Source organism: Gadus chalcogrammus, chromosome 14 (genome assembly GCF_026213295.1).
Source record: "Gadus chalcogrammus isolate NIFS_2021 chromosome 14, NIFS_Gcha_1.0, whole genome shotgun sequence".
Taxonomy (NCBI): domain Eukaryota; kingdom Metazoa; phylum Chordata; class Actinopteri; order Gadiformes; family Gadidae; genus Gadus; species Gadus chalcogrammus.
Window position 1 is genome coordinate 2916549 of NC_079425.1, and position 21760 is coordinate 2938308.

Sequence of the window (21760 nt, forward strand, 5' to 3'; positions counted from 1 at the left end):
TTTTTTCCCCTCCACGCAAAGCAGCTAAACACACAAACCAATACACGGGTGTGATAAATAACACCACGCGTCTCATGCCAAACGCCATTAAAACCATTAACTTGACTCGCTCCTCTCTTTAAGAAGTTATATCTGGCCCTCATTAGGAGGCTGATTGCCTCTGTACTAATAAACTTCACACTAAAAAATTAATTACACTTATATTGACTCAATCCATCTCCAGCTGTAATTATCATTTCACCACCATTGGCTCCGCCTGCCGTCCCACTAATGACTTGGATAGACAAGGGACGTCTCCTGCATGTGTGTGCGTGGGTCCGTGTGTGTGTACGTGTGTGTTCGCCTGAGATCGTGTGCGCGCGTGTGTGTGTGTGTGTGTGACAATGGAGAGGAATAACTCTCATTGTCTGTCACTCATTTTCCTCATCTCAGCTTCCTCGCTCCATCCCTATCCCCCTCCCAATGCATGTCCTTCGTAGCGCACACACACACACACACACACACACACACACACACACACACACACACACACACACACACACACACACACACACACACACACACACACACACACACACACACACACACACACACACACACACACACACACCCCTGGCTGTGGTGGTCCCCGTGACCTCCAGCTAAACCGTTTCCCCCGCCCGGCCCGTGCCTGTTGCTGACTCGTTGCTTCGGGTGCCTCAGTTTACAGCCTCAGATTTGCTATTTTACTTCCCATTATTACTCCTAGATTGCTTTCCCAGCGGGGGGGGGGGGCGGGGGGGGGGGGGGGGGGGGGGGGGGGGGCGACGCGCCCCACCCCCGTCCCGAGCCGTGGTTAACCGTCCCGTTCCCGCTCGTTGGCCATCAAATTACCCATCGCCAAATTAAAACCTGGATTACTGAGAAGAAGAGGCGAGCCGATATTCCAGCGAAATTCACAGAAGTATGAAAAGGGGGGAGGAGGGGGGGAGGGGGGGGGGGGGGAGAGGGGGGAGGGGGGGTTACAATTCTATGGTGGAATACAAATGATCAGCGTCCCACAAAGTAGCACATCTCGCTAATGCGCTGCATTAAGAAATGGTTAGGCTGTTGATAACGATCTCATCTCGTACCCCGAGTGCAAATCTCATTAGGGCTACAAAGGCGGCGCCGGGTGCCGGGACGCGGCGGCGGCGGCGTGTTTGGGCGGCTCGTAACAGATGGCGACATTAGGGCGAGGCGAACGCATCATGTATTATAGAGAGAGAGAGGCGCCGCATTATAGGCCATCGGGGGCTCTGACAGAGCACCGACGGAGGGCTATCGGTCCTCGGAACAGACCTGAGTCTCTCGCTCTCTCTCTCTCTCTCTCCCTCCCTCCCTCCCTCTCCCTCCTCTGGTCTCATCAATCTCCCTTTTATTCCCTTTCTTCCCCTTTTCTCCTCCTCTCAAAATGGCCTCTTTTATATCTGCCCAAGTGTCCCTCCTCCATCCCCCCCCCCCTTTTCGTTGTTGTGTGTTTGTGGGGGGGGGGGTTGCATCTGAAGACAGAGATAAAGGATCTCCACGTTAACCATCAGGGAGAGACAGAGACGGGGACAGGAAGTGTAGTGAGGAGCAGAACACAAAAACCCACGGATGAAATTACCTCCCATAAATCATTTCATCCTCACAGTCGCCATGTTGTTGACTGAATGGAAGCGTTTAAAGTAATTATAAAAATATAAACGCATATTTAACGTATGGAATTAAAGGCAAAATGAATAAAAAGACAATGGTGAAGTTAAGAAATAAAAAGACACAAAACTAGAAGTCTGCTATAAAATGGATGTTGATTTAGGAACTAGTTGTGTTCAAGGTTCTTAAAAAAATAAAAAAACGTTTACAAAACAGCTAGTTAGTACCAGTCACAATCCAGCAGCATTACGCTCAAACATTTCTGGAGGACTGTTATTCCAGCGGGTTGAGCGTTACGCTGGCTCTAAGTGAAGAGTAATGGCGGTGTGGGTATCAATGTCAGAGGTGTCAACAGATGGGCCGGGATTTCATTAGCAACAGTCTGAGATAGCTCTCCAAGAAACAGCAGGGGCTGTGCGATGCGTCAGTTAAGAGTCTGCAGATACCGGGTCGAGGTGGTTCATGTGATTCCGATAAGCCCTGCTGTCAGGACATATGATGAGGCCGTCCCTGAGCGCTGTATTACGCGTATTAATAATGTATTACGCTGGCAAAAAGCCCGGCCAATGCCTGAACCCTGTGTCAGGCGCAGGAAAAACACAGACAATACGAAGCAGTGTAGATATTCTCAGCACACTGCAGTGATTCACGTCGGGGTTAGCCTCGACCGCCCCGGATATAGCACGCTAACTCATCGACGTTTCCCGGTCGACACATCCCCCCCATCATCCCACTTTCCTGGAGGGATTCAGCATGTGGCAGACATCAGCTCATTGTTCATGCCGGAGTTGGAGGGATTTTTTTATCAGTATTCAATCGGCCAACAGTCGCAGGCCGTGAGCCTATCAGAGGGGAGGGATGCAGAGCGCGGCGATGTCCTTGCCGGTTCCGCGTGAGGAGCCTCCTTAATGCCTCGGTTATTGGCTGCTCGCTCCCTTCCCACCTTCCCTTGGAGGCTGAGGGGACCGACAGAGGAGGCATGGCGCTGAGATGATATCGGTGTTGTCGCCAGCACACTTTTAGTTTGGCTGATAAATCTCGGTCTGCCGCGGAGAGGTGTGCCGTGTTCGCTGGATAAGACGCAGCCGGGCAGGCATGTTGGATGTGGCCGGCAGGCATCAGGGGATGGGGTTGGTTATAACATCTGACAGATCATGTGATCAAATGAGATGGCCCGTATTAACCTCCCCATCAGCGTGTCATAACCATACAGTAACACACTGTGGGGAGATAAACAGACTGACATTCAGGATTAAACAGCCATCCAAACAACTACGTTTGCTCAGGGCATTAATACGTATCGGTATGAACATATGTCCATACCATAACTCTATAACTCTAACCAAATGTTAGCTCATGGATTTCCAAGAGTCAATTGAGTGGAACAATTTGAGCAATTAGAAAAACTGAAACTTGCACAATTCAGGCGATGAGAATGAGCAAGGTGATCATCTCTGAACTGTATTCATCCAGAATGTGCCAACAGCCTCATTCTGCAACATTTCATCGCCCTTCTGTCCATGGCACTGAGTAGCATTCGCGATCCAATCTCTATTACACCACAGGTATCTCAGACGTAGCAACTGGGAATATAATGCCGCCATTGATCCAAACTATTCCACAATATCACTGGCTAATGCACTGGAAATTCACAGACATAGCAGCAAAATCTGTTCACCGAAAAAATTTAGCTTCACAGTGAATAACTATAGCTATAACAAGATTGATATTGCGACACATTTTCGGGTTTATATGTGTGGTATTCATTCAGTCAGGGACATCACTCTAAAGTTAGCTGACTCTACTCAGCAGGGACAAGGAAAGAACTCAGTTTCTAGGTTTCCTGGTATGCTTGCTGTAGCAAACAATGGGTTGTGTTGCATAGGAGTCTACGGTTGTGACTGGTTTTCCAGGTTTAAGCCGAGACCTATGTGTTTCCACAGAACCTAAAATACGACCAGCGAAAGTGAGTTATTCTGAAATCGAATGGCCACATAATAATTTATTTGGTAACTGCGGTATAATCGCACTTACAGTAATGCTTGGTCGCAGACCTCTGTACACGCGCCTCGTTCCTAACAGCATCATTGTCTCGCCAATAATGACAGATAAGCACACCCTCTTGTGTAATATTGCCTTGGAATCACAGTAATTTGTCATTTGATATAGCACTTGAACAACACTAGAAAACCAAAATGCCGCCGCAATTATCCACAAACACGGGCTACTTGCCAATGTACCCGTCGCAGCCAGGTTTGTGACCGAGAGAAAGAGATGGAGAAAGTGGGTTGGAAATTCTTTGAACTGAATTGACGGCGTAATTAAAAAGATTAACTTAGAAATAGGTAGAAAACATTATAAAGGACAAGCACTCTCTGTGCAGCGAGGCCACTCAACACAAACAAGCATACAATGGTCCGAGAGATGAAGTGAGCTCCGAACAGGGTAAACACACGAGTATATAGACGGGGCGCTACCAGGGGCTACACTGCCTCGCCCTGGCCACACCTGCAACCTGGCCACACCCTCCCTGAACCCACCTGCACCCTGGCCACACACCTCCCTGAACACACCTACACCCTGGCCACACCTCTTACTATAAAGTCCTCAAGATGGCAAAACCTCTTACTAGGCAAGGGGTGTGGCCAGGGAGGTTTGGCTAGGTTGCAGTTGTGGCCAGGGAGCTGCGGACTTGGCACAGGTGAGGCTTGGGCAGGGCAGAGCACAAACTAGGTGAGCTCAAGCCAACTAGGTAAGCACAGGCTATGCATCTAACCTGTCCGACACCGTGAAAGGAACAATACTGGGCCTTATCCTGCCTTGTAAAAGCCGCAGAGTCCTGGGAGGGACGAGACGGTGGGGGTGATGGATTGACAAAGGGAAGTGAAACAGGAGACCCTGTGAGATGGGCCAAGCCGATGGATGATGGCATCAATGACGCAGATGTTACCTTGAAGTCTTGAGTTAGTGTAGTAGCTGCCTCTCCCGAGTAACGGGGAGGGATTGTCCCAACCTCCCGAATGAATTCTACAGCAATGCAAGGCGTTTACATCACTACAGAGACGGCGCCCACACACGGGCAAATATGTCCCTCTTCCCAGGGGTTCTCATCCCACACCGGAACACCGGGAATGGGTTGTTCATTATGTGCATTATTGGGGGGAGGGGGGCGGAACTCTGCGCATGCTTCGGAGGTAGAGATATCCATTTCATCAACAGGGGTTTAGTGGTGAGAGGCGAGGGAGAGGAAGGGACTTCCTATGGAGAATATCTTGTTCTGTTAAGTTTTGGGTATTGCTTTGTCGAATTCTTTAGAAACAAATTCATATTTTTTTTCTGCTTGTCGGTGTTGTTCATTTCATGTTCTTATTTTTCTCGCTCTGGAATCTGTTAACTGGTGACTGTACACAGCTCATACGAAGTGACGGAACGGAAATTGTGTTTTGGTAGAGCTGATAAGTGTAGAAACTCGCAACCTTCTCTCGTAGTTCAGGGGCAGCTGGCTGTGCAGGAGGTGCGATGCTTCTCTTGTTCCGAGTGTTTTTTAGAGTGTACCGAGTGCTTTTTAGCCTTCCACTTGTGGAGGGAAGAGCCCTGGAACCTGACATAAATCAGAAGGAGTCCATAGATCTGAGCTCCAGTGTTTCAGAGAAAATGCCAAGTCCTTCGGTCAATCCTTCAGGCTGTCACAGTCAGTCACACCCCAACACTCTCACTTCTCCGCACCCAACCAGCGTTAGCCAAGGATGCAATTTATACTCCCCCTGTTTCAGTTAGTTATAGTGCACCGGGTAATGAAATTGTGTTTCTGTTCATAAACCCCAACTGCATAGTTTGCTCTCGAAATTTGCTTTCATCCGGCAAAATCTAATGAAATCGTTACACTCCAATATACATTGAAATTGCACTCATCAAAGCTCCTCTTTTGAGATTTGAATGCACTTACGTCTCCTCTTCTTTGAGGAGTAAATAGATTAAATCACTGTGTGCCTGTCTTGCTAGTTTTACACGATTACATAGCAAATCAATTTCATCCTTTCAATAAAATGTATAGCATGCTATTGAATTACTCTGAAATCGAGGACAAATTTCTACGTTTCCCCCTAATTCAGTGTCAAGGCTGGATACCTGGCAGAATAACCGAGTGAAAAGAATGGGAACGCTTTTTGGTAGTAGGTGGTGTGTGTGTGTTCTGACTGTTCATGAGTGCATGAGCTCATGGTTGCACTTCTTCAGAGTTCACCTAGACTCTTCATAGCCGTACTGTACCGACAGCCATATACTTTTCTCCTTCTCCTGGACAATGTACCTATCTAATTATTTTTTTTGCTAAAAGCATCTGCTGAATGCCCCTAATGTAAATGCAAATGCACATGTTCTGTGGCTGTAATAACAGGCTAATAGTTTAGCCTGAGGCATCTGAACCCTAACACACGTTGCATGCGCTGTATAAGAAGCACACATCATACAATAGCCAATCCCTTAGTGTATTTATTAAACACATGATAATACTTTGGCTTGAGGACCCTGCAGAACTTTGACCTGAATTGGTGTCTGCATCGCTTCACTACACCATCAAACCCCAGGGATGTAAAAAGCTGGGAATCAGTCAAATGTCACACATGGCTCGAGAGATGACAATTGACGCCTCCCCCTATGGCATGTAGAGAAGCGAACGTAAAAGCACTGATGCAACTTTAACTAAACGCTTTGCAATCTGTCTTTAGTGTAGCAGGGAGTGACTGCTAATTATGAGTCTCTGCTGGCATGGGTCACACCAACATGACATGAAGGAGTCAATGGGCTTCGCTCTGGGTGTCTAACCGTAATGGCTAATTAACAGCAGCGTCAGTTAAGACAACGCTATGGTACTTTAAAGCAAGGTCGTGCACACTTGCACATAATGTGGCAGTATGTTTATAGAATATTACAGCAAAAATAAAAAAGTGAATGTTTGAGTTTAATTTCATACTACAGACGCAGGGACAGAAGGGACGTTTTATGTCAGCAGATAATCACGTTAATTGCTTGGAAGATTCCGTTTTGATACATCTATATCAAAATCATTTAATTCTCCCTGTGCCACGACACAGCAGCTACAAATAACACTAGGCAAAGACAAAAAAAAAGTCCTCAAATGATAATTTCTACAAAGCTCTGAAACAACCTCCCCCCCGAAATCCAGCATTTGCAATTAATTATGCCTTCCATGTACTGTAGTGTTCAGCCAATTAAATGTTGTAAAACACTATGCCTCCAAGCAGAAAACTACACATTAGCATAACTGCTAAATGTGTTGTTGCTATACAAAAAAAAGGAGCGTCTAGGAAGCAATAATTATGTAAACAGAGAGCTGAAACCTTGAATACTTGAGACCACGTGGCTGCGCATATGACCGTAGAATCCCCTCCTGCTGGCTTCAGTCCTCCCTCTCTCCCCCCCTCAATGCTCTCTACATCATTACAGCCATATCGCTTTACAGTGCACCACTCGCTGGCTGCAGTACCGGAGCGTGATTGGCTGAGAGCGAGGCCTTTGTGCTGCTATGAGGCTGTTTAGCTTCGCTACTCAAATCCTCTCGATTTGAAAGGGAAAAAGAGGCTCTTTGTCTACACAAACCAGTCGTAAGGAATGAAATAACCCATTAACAAGATTATCCTGCTCATTCTGGGCCACACAAAGGCTTAGCAATAGCGGGATAATCATTAGGCCCGCAATGGGAGCCGCGCTGATCCGTAATCTTTGGTTCTGTTGTGATTGAACTTCTGCGGCGAGGCTGTGGGCTTCAGAACACATGAAGTAACGCTGGACTCTGGGAGAACAGAGAAGTAGGACATGAATATAACTCCTGGTGGTAAGGTGGTGGCAGGCTGTGATACAGAAGGGCTGATACAAGGACGAGAGAGAGAGGGATGAGAGAGAGAGACAGAGAGGGAGGGATGAGAGAGAGAGAGAGACGAGAGAGAGTGAGGGAGAGAGAGAGAGGGATGAGAGAGAGAGAGACGAGAGAGAGAGAGAGGGACGAGAGAAAGACAGAGAGGCACGAGAGAGGGAGGGATGAGAGAGAGAAAGAGACGAGAGAGAGAGAGGGACGAGAGAAAGAGACAGAGAGAGGGACAGAGAGAGAGACAGAGCGGGAGGGATGAGAGAGAGAGAGAGATGAGAGAAAGAGACAGAGAGAGGGACGAGAGAGAGGGACGAGAGAGAGGGACGAGAGAGAGAGAGAAGGACGAGAGAGGGACAGAGACAGAGAGAGAGAGAGACACAAGAGAGAGGGGCAGCGGGGAGAGTGGGACAAGAGAATGGGACAGAGGGGCGAGAGAGGGACAGAGGGGTGAGAGAGAGAGAGAGGGACGAAAGAGAGATCTGAGAGTGATGGGAGGAAGGGAGGAGAAGCTAGAGTCAGATTGTGAGCCTAATCCGGTGGTTACTCCTTACATTCGGTCATCCCTGAGGATCAACAGCTATAAAACAGGCTCCTGAGAAGAGGGGGACACTCTTAATGTGCCCGGGCCATTCTCTCTGTCAGGGCGCATACCGGGGCAGGTCAGCCATGGGCTAGTTTAGTGTCTAGGGTCGTCGAGGGGGAGGGTGTATGGAGGTGTGTAAATACAGGACACACATCCGGGGTAGCTAGCTAGCCGAGCGCTCGCCTTGTTATGAGGATATGGATGAGGAGCAGGTGGAAGGGAGCCGGATAAAAATAAAGCCCACAGTAAACATAGATTCAATCACCTTTATCCCAGATAACAAAAGCTCTGATACGGGGACCGCCTGTGGGTGGAGCAGCTTGGGGCCCCGGCGCTACGCTAACTGCTCTCCGGCGTCGTCTTTGTTCACACTATCAGCAGGAGGGCCGGCCCGGCGTGTGCTCAGAGCCGCGGAAGGGCCCACGCCACCGCGGCTCCTGCGACTATATTACCCATAATTACTCTCCCGTAATGGCGTTCCGAGGCACGGCGTAATCGGGCAGGAGGGGGAGTGGGCCAGCGGGGGTGGACTGACGGATGGACCGAGTCCTCGTTGCATACCGCCGATCGGAGACTCGAGAGGCGAGGGTCTGTAGAGCCACCGCAGAAGGACTCACCGAGAGGTGAGACACCTGGTGATCATGCCACCAGGTGTGAGTGTGATCAGCCATTACAAGCCCTTTGAACATCTGCCTTTCCCTGTACCCTTGTGACATCTCCAGTGGGCGTGTCCACCTAGACATACGATGTATAGCTACGCATAATTTGCCACAGTCTACTGGGTAGACTGGTGGACTGATCTATCCAGCACACATATTAAAAGTGGACACGCCCACTAGTGATTGTCACTAAGGCACTGGGAAGGGCTGATTTTCACTCGGCTTGTAATGGCCGATCACACTCACCCCCGGCGACATAATATCACCCCTTTAAATGGCTCTACTGTGTGCTTTGCGTCATTTGTTCATAGTACCTTTCTCATTGTATTTCATATTTTGCCATTACCATGACACTGCCACGACCAGAACAACCATCCTGGGAGATGGTTGTTCAACAGACCACCGGTGGACAGAGTACCATTTCAGTAGGGGTATGGGGTATGGAGTATGGGTATGGGGTATCACACAGCATGGAAATAACGGTGCAAGGGGATGTTCCTCTTTTTGGAAAACGAAGGCCTGAGCGAGGTTGTGGACGTTTCAGATAAATAATGATTATCTACTACGTTGTATCCATGGTGATACTGGAGTGAGCAACGCAGTAAACCCTCTCAAACTACAATTACGGTCGCCATAATGCATCGGTTTGCACCTCTCAGAACGCATCGAGGCGTCGAGACACCACTTGCAGCAGCCCTCCAAAGAAAATCACATCAACGCAATCACACGGCAGGTTTGAGGTGGAGAGGAAACATGCGTCTTCTTTCAGGTGGAGGGGCTGCTTGGGGAACGGGGTCTCCCAATCTGTTCGGCCTTTTTACACACGGTGCCGATCACATATCTGCGGGCCGACTGGAAGCGATTCCTCAAAGGCAGCAAAGTGTTTTCTCTCTGCCTTATTAACATTAGGAGCTACACTGGTTCTCAGACTAAGTCCCCTGGTCCCAAGGGGGGGGGGGGGGGGATATACGAGGGGGCCGAGACTGAGGCAGCGCTGGTCGATTCTCCGACGCCGCTGCCATCACGCCGTAATGAGCTCTCTAGGGTGGGGTGGGGGAAAAGAGCGTCTGATACCTTCAACTCGCTCCTCGCCGCCATACTAATTGGCCAGAATCTGAGAGGTAAAAATGCGGCGAACGGTTTAATGGCGTTAATAAAATATGAGTCCGGTGTACGATTTTTCCCACGCGTTTCGATGATAAATACGCAGCGGATGACAACGATCCGGATTATTCTGCGGGGAGGGGGAGTGTCTCTGAACTGTGTGCTCCGCGGACTACACCGTTGGTTTGCTGATTAGCAGAACCTTAATGAGTTAAGTTGCAGCCCTCCCTATTCTCACCCTCTACGTGTTCATTCCAGGCTAATAAATAACGTTGAGTCGGCAGTTAAAAAGTTGTGCTCCTTTTTTTTTTTTCATCCTCTGGTGCAACGACGAGCGGTAGAGGATCCAGAAGCTGGAGTAGTGAGGAAGGCACTTTGCAAATGACATCGATTCCACCCTGGACCCTAAAGACCACCTGCCGCCCATCCTAATGCCCGGGCTATTACCGAGACAAGGGCCTTGCCTGCCCCAGCGCTCTCCTGGTTCTCGGTCAACTTCTGTGATGGTCCTATTCGTTGAGATGTTACATATGGAAGGACTAATGCTATTTGTAACATATTGTGGCATAATGCACTGAATTCAACATATTTCCTATTATTATCTTTTAAATAATTTTCTTAGCATTTGCCATGCTTAAAGATGTATTTATATTCTAGAATGGGAGCAGCTGTGACATGACCCGATTTCAACCGGGTACTTCTGATTCCGACTCTGATTCACTTGTTTTCCTTGCCCCACTAAGTAAGAACTATTTCAAAGGAGGGCCAGCCGGGGGAAGGCAGTGGTCCCCCGTGGTTTCACGGGCACGTCAAGGGGCCCGGGTACAATGCTTACTATTCGAGTTTCGTCTCTCGGGAAAATCGACCGGGCATGCTTTTGTTTCAATATGTAAGCCTGCATTTCTTCAGCTGCCAAATGGTCGAACCTATCGACTTGCTGGCTGCAGGTTTCAATCTAGGACCCTGCAAGCGCTCGTAAGTAAGGTCCTGACCCTGAGCTTGGGAAACACTGGTTTACTGAGGTGACTGTAAATTGAGGGAAATGCTATTTAGAACTGTGTGAAAGTAGTGAAGCTATGTGCCACAGGACCCCAGCCAGACCGGACCCTTTAGGAACAGCATGCACGACATGGCAATTGAGACATGACATCTGTGAATCACGGCCTGCCACCTCTTGTGACGGTCCTTTAAATGGCCGTGTATACCATATACTTTCCCTCAGTGTTCACTCTGCATGGAGCGGGGTTGATGTTACAAGCCTACCCACCTAGCCTAGGCGTTTTCTTCTTTGTACAGGCACACAACTGAACACTGTCTGCATCATGGATTTGAGAACTGGAATCCAGTGGTGACTGGAAGTACCAATGGTGCTGCGCTCAGAGGCTGACGGCTAAACCAAGTGTGCTGTGCTACATTGGTTCAAAGTACTTTTCTCCTTGGATTTCGTATTTGGCCATTCTAAGAACACTAATTGCGTTCGCTGCGGTAATTGGACAAAGACAGAGTGAGAAGCTCCTGACAAGAGGTCTCAAACCGATACCTTCGAGATGATTAATGGATTGACATGCACGCACGTACGTACAACATGTGCTCGCACGAACACGTGTACATGCACCCGCACACACACACACACACACACACACACACACACACACACGTGTACATGCACACACGCACAGACACACAGCCACACACAGCCACACACACACACACACACACACACACACACACACACACACACACACACACACACACACACACACACACACACACACACACACACTAACACACACAATGTGATGGATGGATGAATCCTTGCCTTAACCCTCATGGCAGTTAGCAGGGTGCCAAGGCCAGTTGTGACATGATGACGGAGGTAAGGCGGGGGTCCGGGACGTGAGCGGGGCGGGGACAGGGCCATCGGGGCAGCGGGGGGGGGGGGGGGGCTGTCAGAGGCAGGGAGGAGGGCGGAGGCCAGTCCGGAGCCCGCACCGACAGACCCTCGATCAATTCCAATCATCTCAGAGAGCAGCTGGTGCCCTGGTTAGGTGATGGGTGAGGTCGAGGGGGGGGGGGGGGTACCGGGGTACCGTGGAGCAGGATGAGAGGGCGGACGGCTGGACGGACGGACGGACGGACGGGACGCCTTACCTCTGCAGGTGGTGCCGTTGCCCACGTAGCCGGGCTTGCAGGTGCACAGGTGGCCTCGGATGGTGTTGGTGCAAATGGCGTTGTCGTCGCAGGAGCTCTGGCCGGCGGCGCACTCGTCACGCTCTGAGGACGAGAGAGAGAGAGAGAGAGAGAGAGAGAGAGAGAGAGGGGTGGGTCAGGTACGGCTGTCATGTTTGCCTGAGGCCATCAGGGTGACTTGGATAAGGAGCGAGGAGGGAGCCAAGATGAAGAAAGGAGAGAGAGTTGAAGAGAGCACCTATGAGCTCCTTCTGAAACCCCATCTGTGAAAATTCAGACTTGAAACCGTCAAGTGCTAACTGGCCCCTTCTAAATTATTAGCAGGCCGCGAGAAAAACGGCGGTTTAGAAAGTCTCTGCTTTCAGATAAGCAGCTGCCGACGGCCTTGACTAAGGTCGGCCTCAAAGATTCTCCAGCGCTAGCTCAGATTTAAGACCCTCAGCGAGATACATGATTAAGGTCTTCATGTCGATTCCGGGCTGAGAGTAAAAGGTAAAAAGGCTCTTTTGTGTGAGGTTGGGTACGATAATGCACGCGTCGCGCGGTTTCCCGGAGCAATTAACGACCACTGTAGTATATAAGAGTGTTTAATGTGACACGCCGTCAGCGTGTTCCACTTAAGCCCCGCTCTCCTGGAGTAGAAACCTAACGAGGCCGTGCGTCCAATTGACTTAAGGCCACCCCTGCACTCCACTGTTAACGGGAAGTCTGAGTCCTACCGCGTTAAAACCAATCCGAACTAGAACAACATTAACTCTGTGTGCTGCTGTGGCTGATGCATGTGGGATTAGTAGTACTTTGTTTATTGACGTAAGCTCAAGCACTGCACTGACATTAATTGTGCTGCAGTTAGGTTATTAGAGGACCATGGCTCTGCTTTCTAGGGGGGAATTAACAGCAGAGAACTGTTCTCACAACAATATGTAACGCAAACGGATGTTAACCCACGACTGCCCTCCCACTCCTCCAGCAACCGTGAAGGGGCTTCTCTTGGCTTTACCCCCCTCTCTGCCGCGCGGGTCTGCACCAGTGAAGCCCTGGACCGTTCGCCGTGTTTACGAACACTTTGTTCCCCCATGCGGCGACGGGCTCATCGGTATGCAGAACGCCACGGAAGTCATAACTTATGCATTTCCCGTTAATTAACGAGCGGCATCTCGCTGCGCCCTGAAGCCACTGTTAGACATGATCCAGCCTTCGTCTCCCCCGCACTCTCCCTCGCTCACTCTCGCTCTCTGAGTGAGACGCTTCCTCGCTGCACGCTGACCTATAAAACGGAGGTTAGCGAGAGCGGCGTGCGGGCTACGTCCTAACAGTTTATGGAGAGAGTGGGGGGGGACGGGGGGACGTGTTCACCATTAATGGGAGCGACATGAAGAAAGAGACACATGTTTAAATATGCAGGCAGCCTCAGGTGGACGAGACCGTAAAGACAGAAAGAAAATGGCAAACGAAGGAGGAAAGATACGACCGTAGTTTAGATGGCGTCTCAGCGGCACCATTAAACAAGGTAAACAACTCTGGAAATTAGACATTTCTCGTGGATTTATTTGTGGGGACGCAGCAATTTCGTATGCTTGGGATTTCATATCCGCAACACGGGTCCACCAAATGCTCCAGACGGTCTAGAGGGAGCCTTCCACGAGTGGTTAATATTTAATAGGAATATTTCTTTTTAGTGGAAATAAAGTTAATTTATCGTGAAAAAAAAAAGAATAATTGGACGCAGCGATGAGCCGAGTTGATTCAACGGGTTCAACGAGAATAGCACTTAAAGGAAAACGCTAAAGCGACCGCGCCAGGCCCACTGCGGATACGGAGATCGGGGGGGAGGTGAAGTGAGGGGCGTCGAGGGAGGGGGCAGAGGCAGGCCTGACGAGAGGGTCGCGGTGGGGTGATCGCCGCGCCACGCCAGACGCCAGCGACCCTTGACCTCCCGGAGGGCGGTGACATCAAAACGGCAAATCAGAGGCTCAAATCGAAACCCGCCGCGACACACTCGGTGCACTGTCCGGGCCATTGGGCACAGGGTACGGGAGCGGGGGGTGGGGGGGGAGCATGGCTCTGTCTTGTAGTGCTACAGATTTTATATTGTAGTTTCAGTTATAATAATAATAATCATTGAATTGATATAGCGCTTTTCTCGTCCCCAAAGTGCTTGACAGTGGAGGGGGGGACCTCACCAACCACTACCAGTGTGTAGCACCCACTTGGTTATAACTTCAGTTGTAGCCGGTGGCACGCTAGTAATAAGGCAGCACATACGCCTGCTAGCATGCTTACAGGGTTAGCTTCGGCCTCAGGGAGCTGCCACGGTTTCTACTAGAAAATAGTAGAAAATAGTAGAATAGTACAACCGGGAAAAGATAGCAAAACAGGTGTGGGCAAAATGCTGTTCTATCTTTAACGGTTACAGGTCTGGCGGTGTTGTTTGTTTTTCTTTGCGGCGTTGTCATGAAAGGACACAGAAAGACAAGAGGAACTAATTAAAACAACGGAGGCATTGTGTCATATTCGGATGACTTCAGGCTGTAGGAGACGAGATCAGCTCGGCTATAAAAAGCTTAGCAGAGATAAGATTTAATAAACACGAGGTAGGATAAAACAAGTAAAAGAAGAATAATACGAGTTTATATGCAGGGGAATACTAAGCAAGTTCCAATGAAGTGTTGGATCATTTATATGCAGCGCATGCCCTTTAAGTTACCAGGCTTTGTCACTTGAATGTATTTGAATAATGAGCAACGAACCAGTGGAGTACAGTTATTAGCCTCACATGCTAACAATGCAGCTTTTCAATTCAATTCAAGTCACCACGGGGAGCCACTAGATAGCCTCCCTCTTATCCAGAGTTCTTTAATGTGCCGAGCCATCTACTCTCCCCCATACATTATATCTCCACCGGCTGTTATGGCGCCTCCTTCTATGGCTGCAGATCGCTGTTGAAGCTTTTCAATTCTAGCCTGCGCTTAAGAAAACTCAAGTCCACAGTGATATTCTCTTTCACTATTTTTTTTTTTTCAGCGACCAAGCTCACACTTCTGGTGTCAATCATAATATTAATCTGTATTTATTTGCTGCACCTGGGCGACCCCCTCCCCCCTGACTGTTTACAGCCGCTGCCTATCTTCTCTTTTACAACGGAGATAGAGAAAACGCTTGCTAAAAAGCCTTCCCCCCTCCCTGCTTGTTCACGGTGCCAATCCGGGGGTGTCTTGTAGGTACAGATAGACGCACACTCACACATGCTTCAACATCGCAACGTGTTGAATGGATGCATCATTTTCTTTCTGCAAACACTTAAAAGGAAGTTAAATAATTGTTTTTACTAAACACGTTTAATGGTTCCCCTTTCCCTCTCGCTTGACAAGGAGACAGAGGCGATGCATGAGTAAATACTTGAGCCAAGCCAATACCTAAGAGTCACCTATTCATAGTTAATTTGTAGAGCGTTCCATCGGCTCTCAATCTCAAACTACCGTAGACCTCGAGGAGATGCGAAGATGATGTCTTTCTGCACTGACTAGATGTGCACTCTGCAGAGATCTCTCCCTGTTATGGCAGGGGGAGGGGGGTCCTGTATGGATTGATGACATGTCATAGTAATTTGGTTTGGAGGGCATGCATCTGTGTTCAGATGAACACCAATGATTTCAGGATTTCTGCTGGGGTAATCCAATCAGGTTTTTTTGGTTGCTGGGACCCACTTCACGTCAAGGTGGAGATGCTTTATGACATCTATTCCATTAAATGACACGCGCACCATTAAATACTGGGAGGCTCACCGTCATGTTTATTAAACAGGATGTCCTTTTTCATTAAATAGCTTATTTGTCCACGTCTTCACATCTCCGGTTTACAACCACCAGTGAGCAAATATTGTACGATCTGGCCTTTTCGTATCTCACTACATGGTTCATATTCTTTTAATGGCTGCGACCGGGGCATGAGGACGCAACCCATTTGCGACCTGATAAAATGTAAAGAAGAAGGCAAAAGTGGGCATTAATGAAGTCAAGTTCTATTAATGTTACGTCAGTAAACAGCCATAGCAGCCGGCCAGCACACTTAGTTTCAATCTCAGCGAGAAAGAGGCTTTAGTGGAGAGGGACTGGAGAGAGAGAGAGAGAGAGAGAGAGAGAGAGAGAGAGAGAGAGAGAGAGAGAGAGAGAGAGAGAGGGGAATTCATTGGGAGAGAGCGGGTGTGCATCAAAGGAAACCTCAGAGAACCAGGGCAGGATGCCTTGAAGAGAATGCAGTGTAATTTGAAGCATGACTTCTCCGCACACGCCTTCACCCGGTGCTGCTGTGCAAGGGGAACTGCTTTCTTTACATCATGTCCTCATGGCCAAATATGAAAGCACAGATTCTCCCAGGCAATTACGAATGGAAGAGAGACCCAGAGTGAGAGAGAGAGAGAGAGAGAGAGAGAGAGAGAGAGAGAGAGAGAGAGAGAGAGAGAGAGAGGGAAAGAGAGACGGAAAGAGAGAGAGAGAGAGAGAGAGAGAGAGAGAGAGAGAGAGAGAGAGAGAGAGAGAGAGAAAGAGAGAGAGAGAGAGAGAGAGAGGGAAAGAGAGAGAGAGAGAGAGAGAGAGAGAGAGAGAGAGAGAGAGAGAGAGAGAGGGAAAGAGAGACGGAAAGAGAGAGAGAGAGAGAGACGGAAAGAGAGAGAGAGAGAGAGACGGAAAGAGAGAGAGAGACGGAAAGAAAGAGAGAGAGAGTGACAGAGACAGAGACAGAGAGAGAGAGAGAGAGAGAGAGAGAAAGACAGAGAGACAGTGAGAGAGCGAGAGACCGAGAAAGAGAGAGAAAGACAGAGAGACAGAGAAAAAGAGACCGAGAGGAAAAGAAAGAGATGGAGAGCAATAAAGAGAGAGTTAGAGAGGGAGGGACAGAGGGGGAGATAAGGAAGAGAGAACCATAGCTCTCTCGGCCCCTAACTGTGTTTGATCGGCTCTCCAAATTGGCTGGCGCAGAGCCACAGCCAGGCGACGTGACCTCCATTTTGAAAAGTTAATGTAAACAGTGAAGGTTGCCAGGGTTTCCACTCTCTTCACACCTGAGCCCCCGTCCATTCAAGGCATAATTGGAATTGATTATGATTAAAAATTTCATTAAACATATGATGTGCCCGGGATGGAAAATACCCCACTTTCCCCAACGGTATCATTTTTGTAGCATAAATGTAGCAGCTGTTGCATGAAATGACGGGGGGTCTCCGGAAGCCCCACGGTCCACCTTACAAGCCGTAACACGCATCCACGAACAGGATTGCTTGGCGAAATGTTGTGGTACAATGCAGGAAAAACCATTGCACATTCACATGGCAGGGGGTGGATGAAATTGGTCTATTGGAGTCAGGGAAAACAGGAGTCTGAGAGACTGTGGATGGAAGTTTACTTCATGTTTTGGGTACCTCACCAAGCAGGCAGGATAGTAGAGTGATTTATTAATGAGAATAACAGCGATGTTGGTCTACATTCAACATGTGTCGTTAATGGAAACTATCCCATGCTTCAGTCTTTAAACCAACGCTGAAAATGGAAGCGCACTCTCTCTAGTGAAAGACAATCTACTGCAATTTCGCTTCCATGATTGGCTGAAATTAGTGTCAGGCAATGTCACCCGCCATGTGCCACCCATCACTAATTCCAGCCAATCAAAAAACATTGTTTTCGATACCTGTATTCAGTAAACAGGCTAGCGCTTACGGATATGATTATTGTGGATTATTACAGTGGTGCACACAGCCGGCTGGGAGCGTAAGTGTACCTGGGGGAACGAGGGCCGATGGGAGAGATTCTATCGCTCCGTTTTGAACAGTCTTACCGCCGACCCAGAGTCTTATCTCTACATGCTTAACCTGGGAAAGAACAGAGCTGTGAACAAGATAAGCACGGAGCGGGTTTGACCGGTAACCGTTATCTACGCTCTGAGCCGTACAGTAGAGACAGGACACACCAGCGCCGTCCACCCAGGACAAACATCTTCATAACCTCTGAACAGAGGTGTGAGGCTGCACTCGGGATGCAGCAGAAGAGACTACTGTTATTTTGGTATTTTCAAACCTCCGCCACATTTCAAGGCGAAGCGAAGAAGCTTCTGTTGTGGAGCAGAGCTACGGTGACATTTTTAAAAGAGGATAGTGCACATGCCAGCAAACACCCTCCTTCTTTCTGGCAGCCTCCAAAGACACACACAAGTACACGTACACACACACACACACACACACACACACACACACACACACACACACACACACACACACACACACACACACACACACACACACACACACACACACACACACACGGATCTGCCATGGCTCCCTTTCCATATTTTTTCTGGACCTGCCTCCCTCCTTCCTTCCATGGAGGGGAAATCAAGTGGAACTGTAATTACTGCAGCCCAGTATTGTTTACAGCCAGGGCACAGGCTTCACAAAGGACACGCTCTACCAGGGAGATGGTGGGTGGCAGAGAGAGAGGCGAGAGAGAGAGGGTGAGAGTGAGAGAGAGAGAGAGAGAGAGAGAGAGAGAGAGAGAGAGAGAGAGAGAGAGAGAAAAAGACAGAGAGACAGTGAGAGAGCGAGAGCGAGAGAGAGACCGAGAAAGAAAGACAGAGAAAAAGAGACCGAGAGGGAGGGGAAAAGAAAGAAAGAAAGAAAGAGAGATGGAGAGAGAGAGAGAGAGAGAGAGAGAGAGAGAGAGAGAGAGAGAGAGAGAGAGAGAGAGAGAGAGAGAGAGAGAGGCACAAGACAGAGGAAGGGTAGGGACAACGTCAGGGACAGTGGAAGAGAGATATAGAAGATTTGAGAAGGGGCAGGCGAGAGGTAGAGTAGAGAGTGAGCAGCACAAAATAAATCCAAATCAAAGGCCGGCTGGCCGTTGGCTCGGTGTGTGCGAGTCATCCGAGCAGTACAGTAATTTGTTTGGCGTGTGTGTAAGGACACAGCTGCAATAGGCGATTGTCTATTGCCCCCCCGAGTAGTGAGTTGTAAAGACTGTGATATCAAAGTGAACGCGTGCACTCCCTTCGGCTGTGTGGAGAGAGCCGCGGGGGTGAGGCACGAGAGCGCAGGTGTGTGTGTGTGTGTGTGTGTGTGTATATGTGTAGCTGTGCATGTGTGTACCTGTGGACTGACATATTCCCCTTTTGATGCCATCCGAGTTGAAGAGCAGCACTACTGCATAATTGACGTCAGCGGTGGAACTTACCGTCCGCTGTGCGGACGTATGAGTGCTTTTTATCAGTCTCGGCGTGTGCAACTCTTGCCTCGCACATGTATTGAACTCCTTTTACGCGAGCCGGACGAGATCAAGGCGCTAGACGCGACGGCGTCTGACCCCGAGCACCGCTGTGGTTGGAGTTCAAGACCCACGGTAACCTCCGCCAGCGCCGGAGTTTACCGAGACGCTTTTATCTAAAGCAACTTACATCCATTCATGCACACATTCACACATTCACACACCGACGATGGAGTCAGCCAAGGCAACAGCCAGGTCGTCGGGAGCAATCAGGGTGAGGTGCCTAGCTCAGGGATTTCTTGACCCTCAGCTAGGAGGAGCCGGGGATCGAACTAGCAACCTTCCGCTTACCAGCCAACCCGCTCTACCTCCTGAGCCACATGCCGCCCCCAAAAGCAGACGCTATACTCAAAGCGACCTACAATAAGTACATTTGTCAGAAGAAAGAGAAATATTTATATTTCCGTCAGTACAATAAGGATACTCATAGAACCAAGTGCCAAGCACTTACAATTGTTAGGTTAACCCATTCCCCGTATACAACAAAGATTGAGTACAACAATTAGTTTGCGTACACTGACTTTCTGTGGTACTTCATATAGCCTGTAATGATACAATCCTTGACACTGATGAGAGATAACTAAGGATGTTCATTGGCAAACATGCCAAGGAAAATCTAAGGAGAGTATCGTGCAACGTTTCTTTTTATGTGTGACACTGTCCCTCAGAAAAATATACAATGGGCAAGTCCATTCTAATCGTTCATTAAACGGGTCAAAGGAACAGGAACCAGCTCCATAGAGGCTTTGGATGGAGGAGGCTATGGCGCCAGAGCTTATCTATTGTAATAAGCCGGATAGACATTTGTGAGCATGAGAGAAAAAAATGATTACACGGCCATGTTTTATTGCGGACGTCAGCAGTACGTAATCTTTTTATCGTTCTGCTAAGGCAGGATGAGCGCTAACAATGCTGTTTGAGAGCGAAAGACACATTCTGTGACAGTATCCACTCGGGAAAACTAAGTCAGCTTTCCGACTCACTCGGGGGAAGAAAGAAGAAAAGCAGCATAAGCAGGAGGGGACAATTTGGGCGACGTTTTTACATACCGAGAAAGGGGGGCGGAAGATGGAATAGAATTAAAGAGCAGAGTAAGATAGAGAGAGCGAGAGAGCCAGGGAGAGCGAGAGAAAGAGAAAGAGAGAAAGAGAGAGAGAGAGAGAGAGAGAGAGAGAGAGAAAGAGAGAGAGCGAGAGAGCGAGAGAGCAAGAGCGAAAGAAAGTTAGCGGGAGGGACAGAGAGAGAGAGAGAGAGAGCGAGTGTGCGAGAGAGCGGGAGGTAGGAAAGTGAGCGAAGTCAGGAAGGTGGAGTATACATCTGTTCTGGCAGACGAAGAGACTATTCCGGGGTGTTCTACAGAGCTTGGACCCGGTGTCAGCAGCCAGGTTGTACAAGCGGGCGAAATGGATTGATTGTCCACAGACACCCATTCCGGCGCCGCCGCCAACACAGCGCTAATTAAACAACACTTTTTCCTCCACCGTGGCGGCACCGGCTGCCTGCTAAGTGCAGAGAGACTGGCGGGAGTGGACACAGTCAGCAGCCACGGCTCACACCTGCCTTCGTTCAAATTAAACAGTGTGAGGGGGGGAAGGGGGTAAACTTCACAGTGGTGATCACAACTACCATTGTGATGTTGAAGGTGATCAGCAGATGATGTTGAAGGTCACCTGGAAGTCGAGTTTTTCCGAAATATCGGAAGTTCCTCAAATACTGCCTAACATCGGGTATCGGCGAGTACGTAAGTCTATCCACTGATCCGATGCCAGTTCTGTTAGTAGTTACAAGGCTAGATGCTGTATCGGTATATACTCAGTATCGGCCGACACTGAAATTCAGGAAACGGAATCGGTATCGGGAAGGAAAAAAATGGAATCGGAACATCTCTACCTCGAAGCCGTTTGCAGTGGAGCTGAGACGCCGATAAACCACCGCGAAAAGAGAGATGCCCACAGCAAACACAGACTCCGTCCCACAGGTGTGGCTATCACGGCTCAGCACTGACCTAAGGCCAGGGCTGGTCGATGGTCACCCAATAACGTGTCAGTTCTGGACAGGCTGACAGCATGGAGGTTTCAGAGATTTTATTGCAGATTAACGACCCGAATGCAGACAGCTCGGAGCGCACAATAAACACAATATCAATAGAATAACAGAAATCGTAAAAGAATAAAAGAATTTGCCATGTTCATAAAGGTTTAGTGTACAAGCTCGCATTTGAAGTGCTATGTGTGTGTGTGTGTGTGTGTGTGTGTGTGTGTGTGTGTGTGTGTGTGTGTGTGTGTGTGTGTGTGTGTGTGTGTGTGTGTGTGTGTGTGTGTTTGTTCAAAGGGACAACTTGCTGGTTCATAAAGTTAAAGTCATCCCTGGTATT

General features: G+C 48.9%; 1 protein-coding gene across 1 annotated transcript in view; it reads right to left on the minus strand.

Moving 5' to 3' along the window:
* LOC130403591 (protein kinase C-binding protein NELL1-like) overlaps positions 1 to 21760 on the minus strand; it is a 151447-nt gene that overhangs the window by 24243 nt on the left and 105444 nt on the right. Inside the window, exon 14 of the mRNA XM_056608008.1 lies at positions 12041 to 12163. Within this exon, the coding sequence (XP_056463983.1) occupies positions 12041 to 12163 (123 nt within the window). The remainder of the gene's footprint in view (positions 1 to 12040; positions 12164 to 21760) is intronic.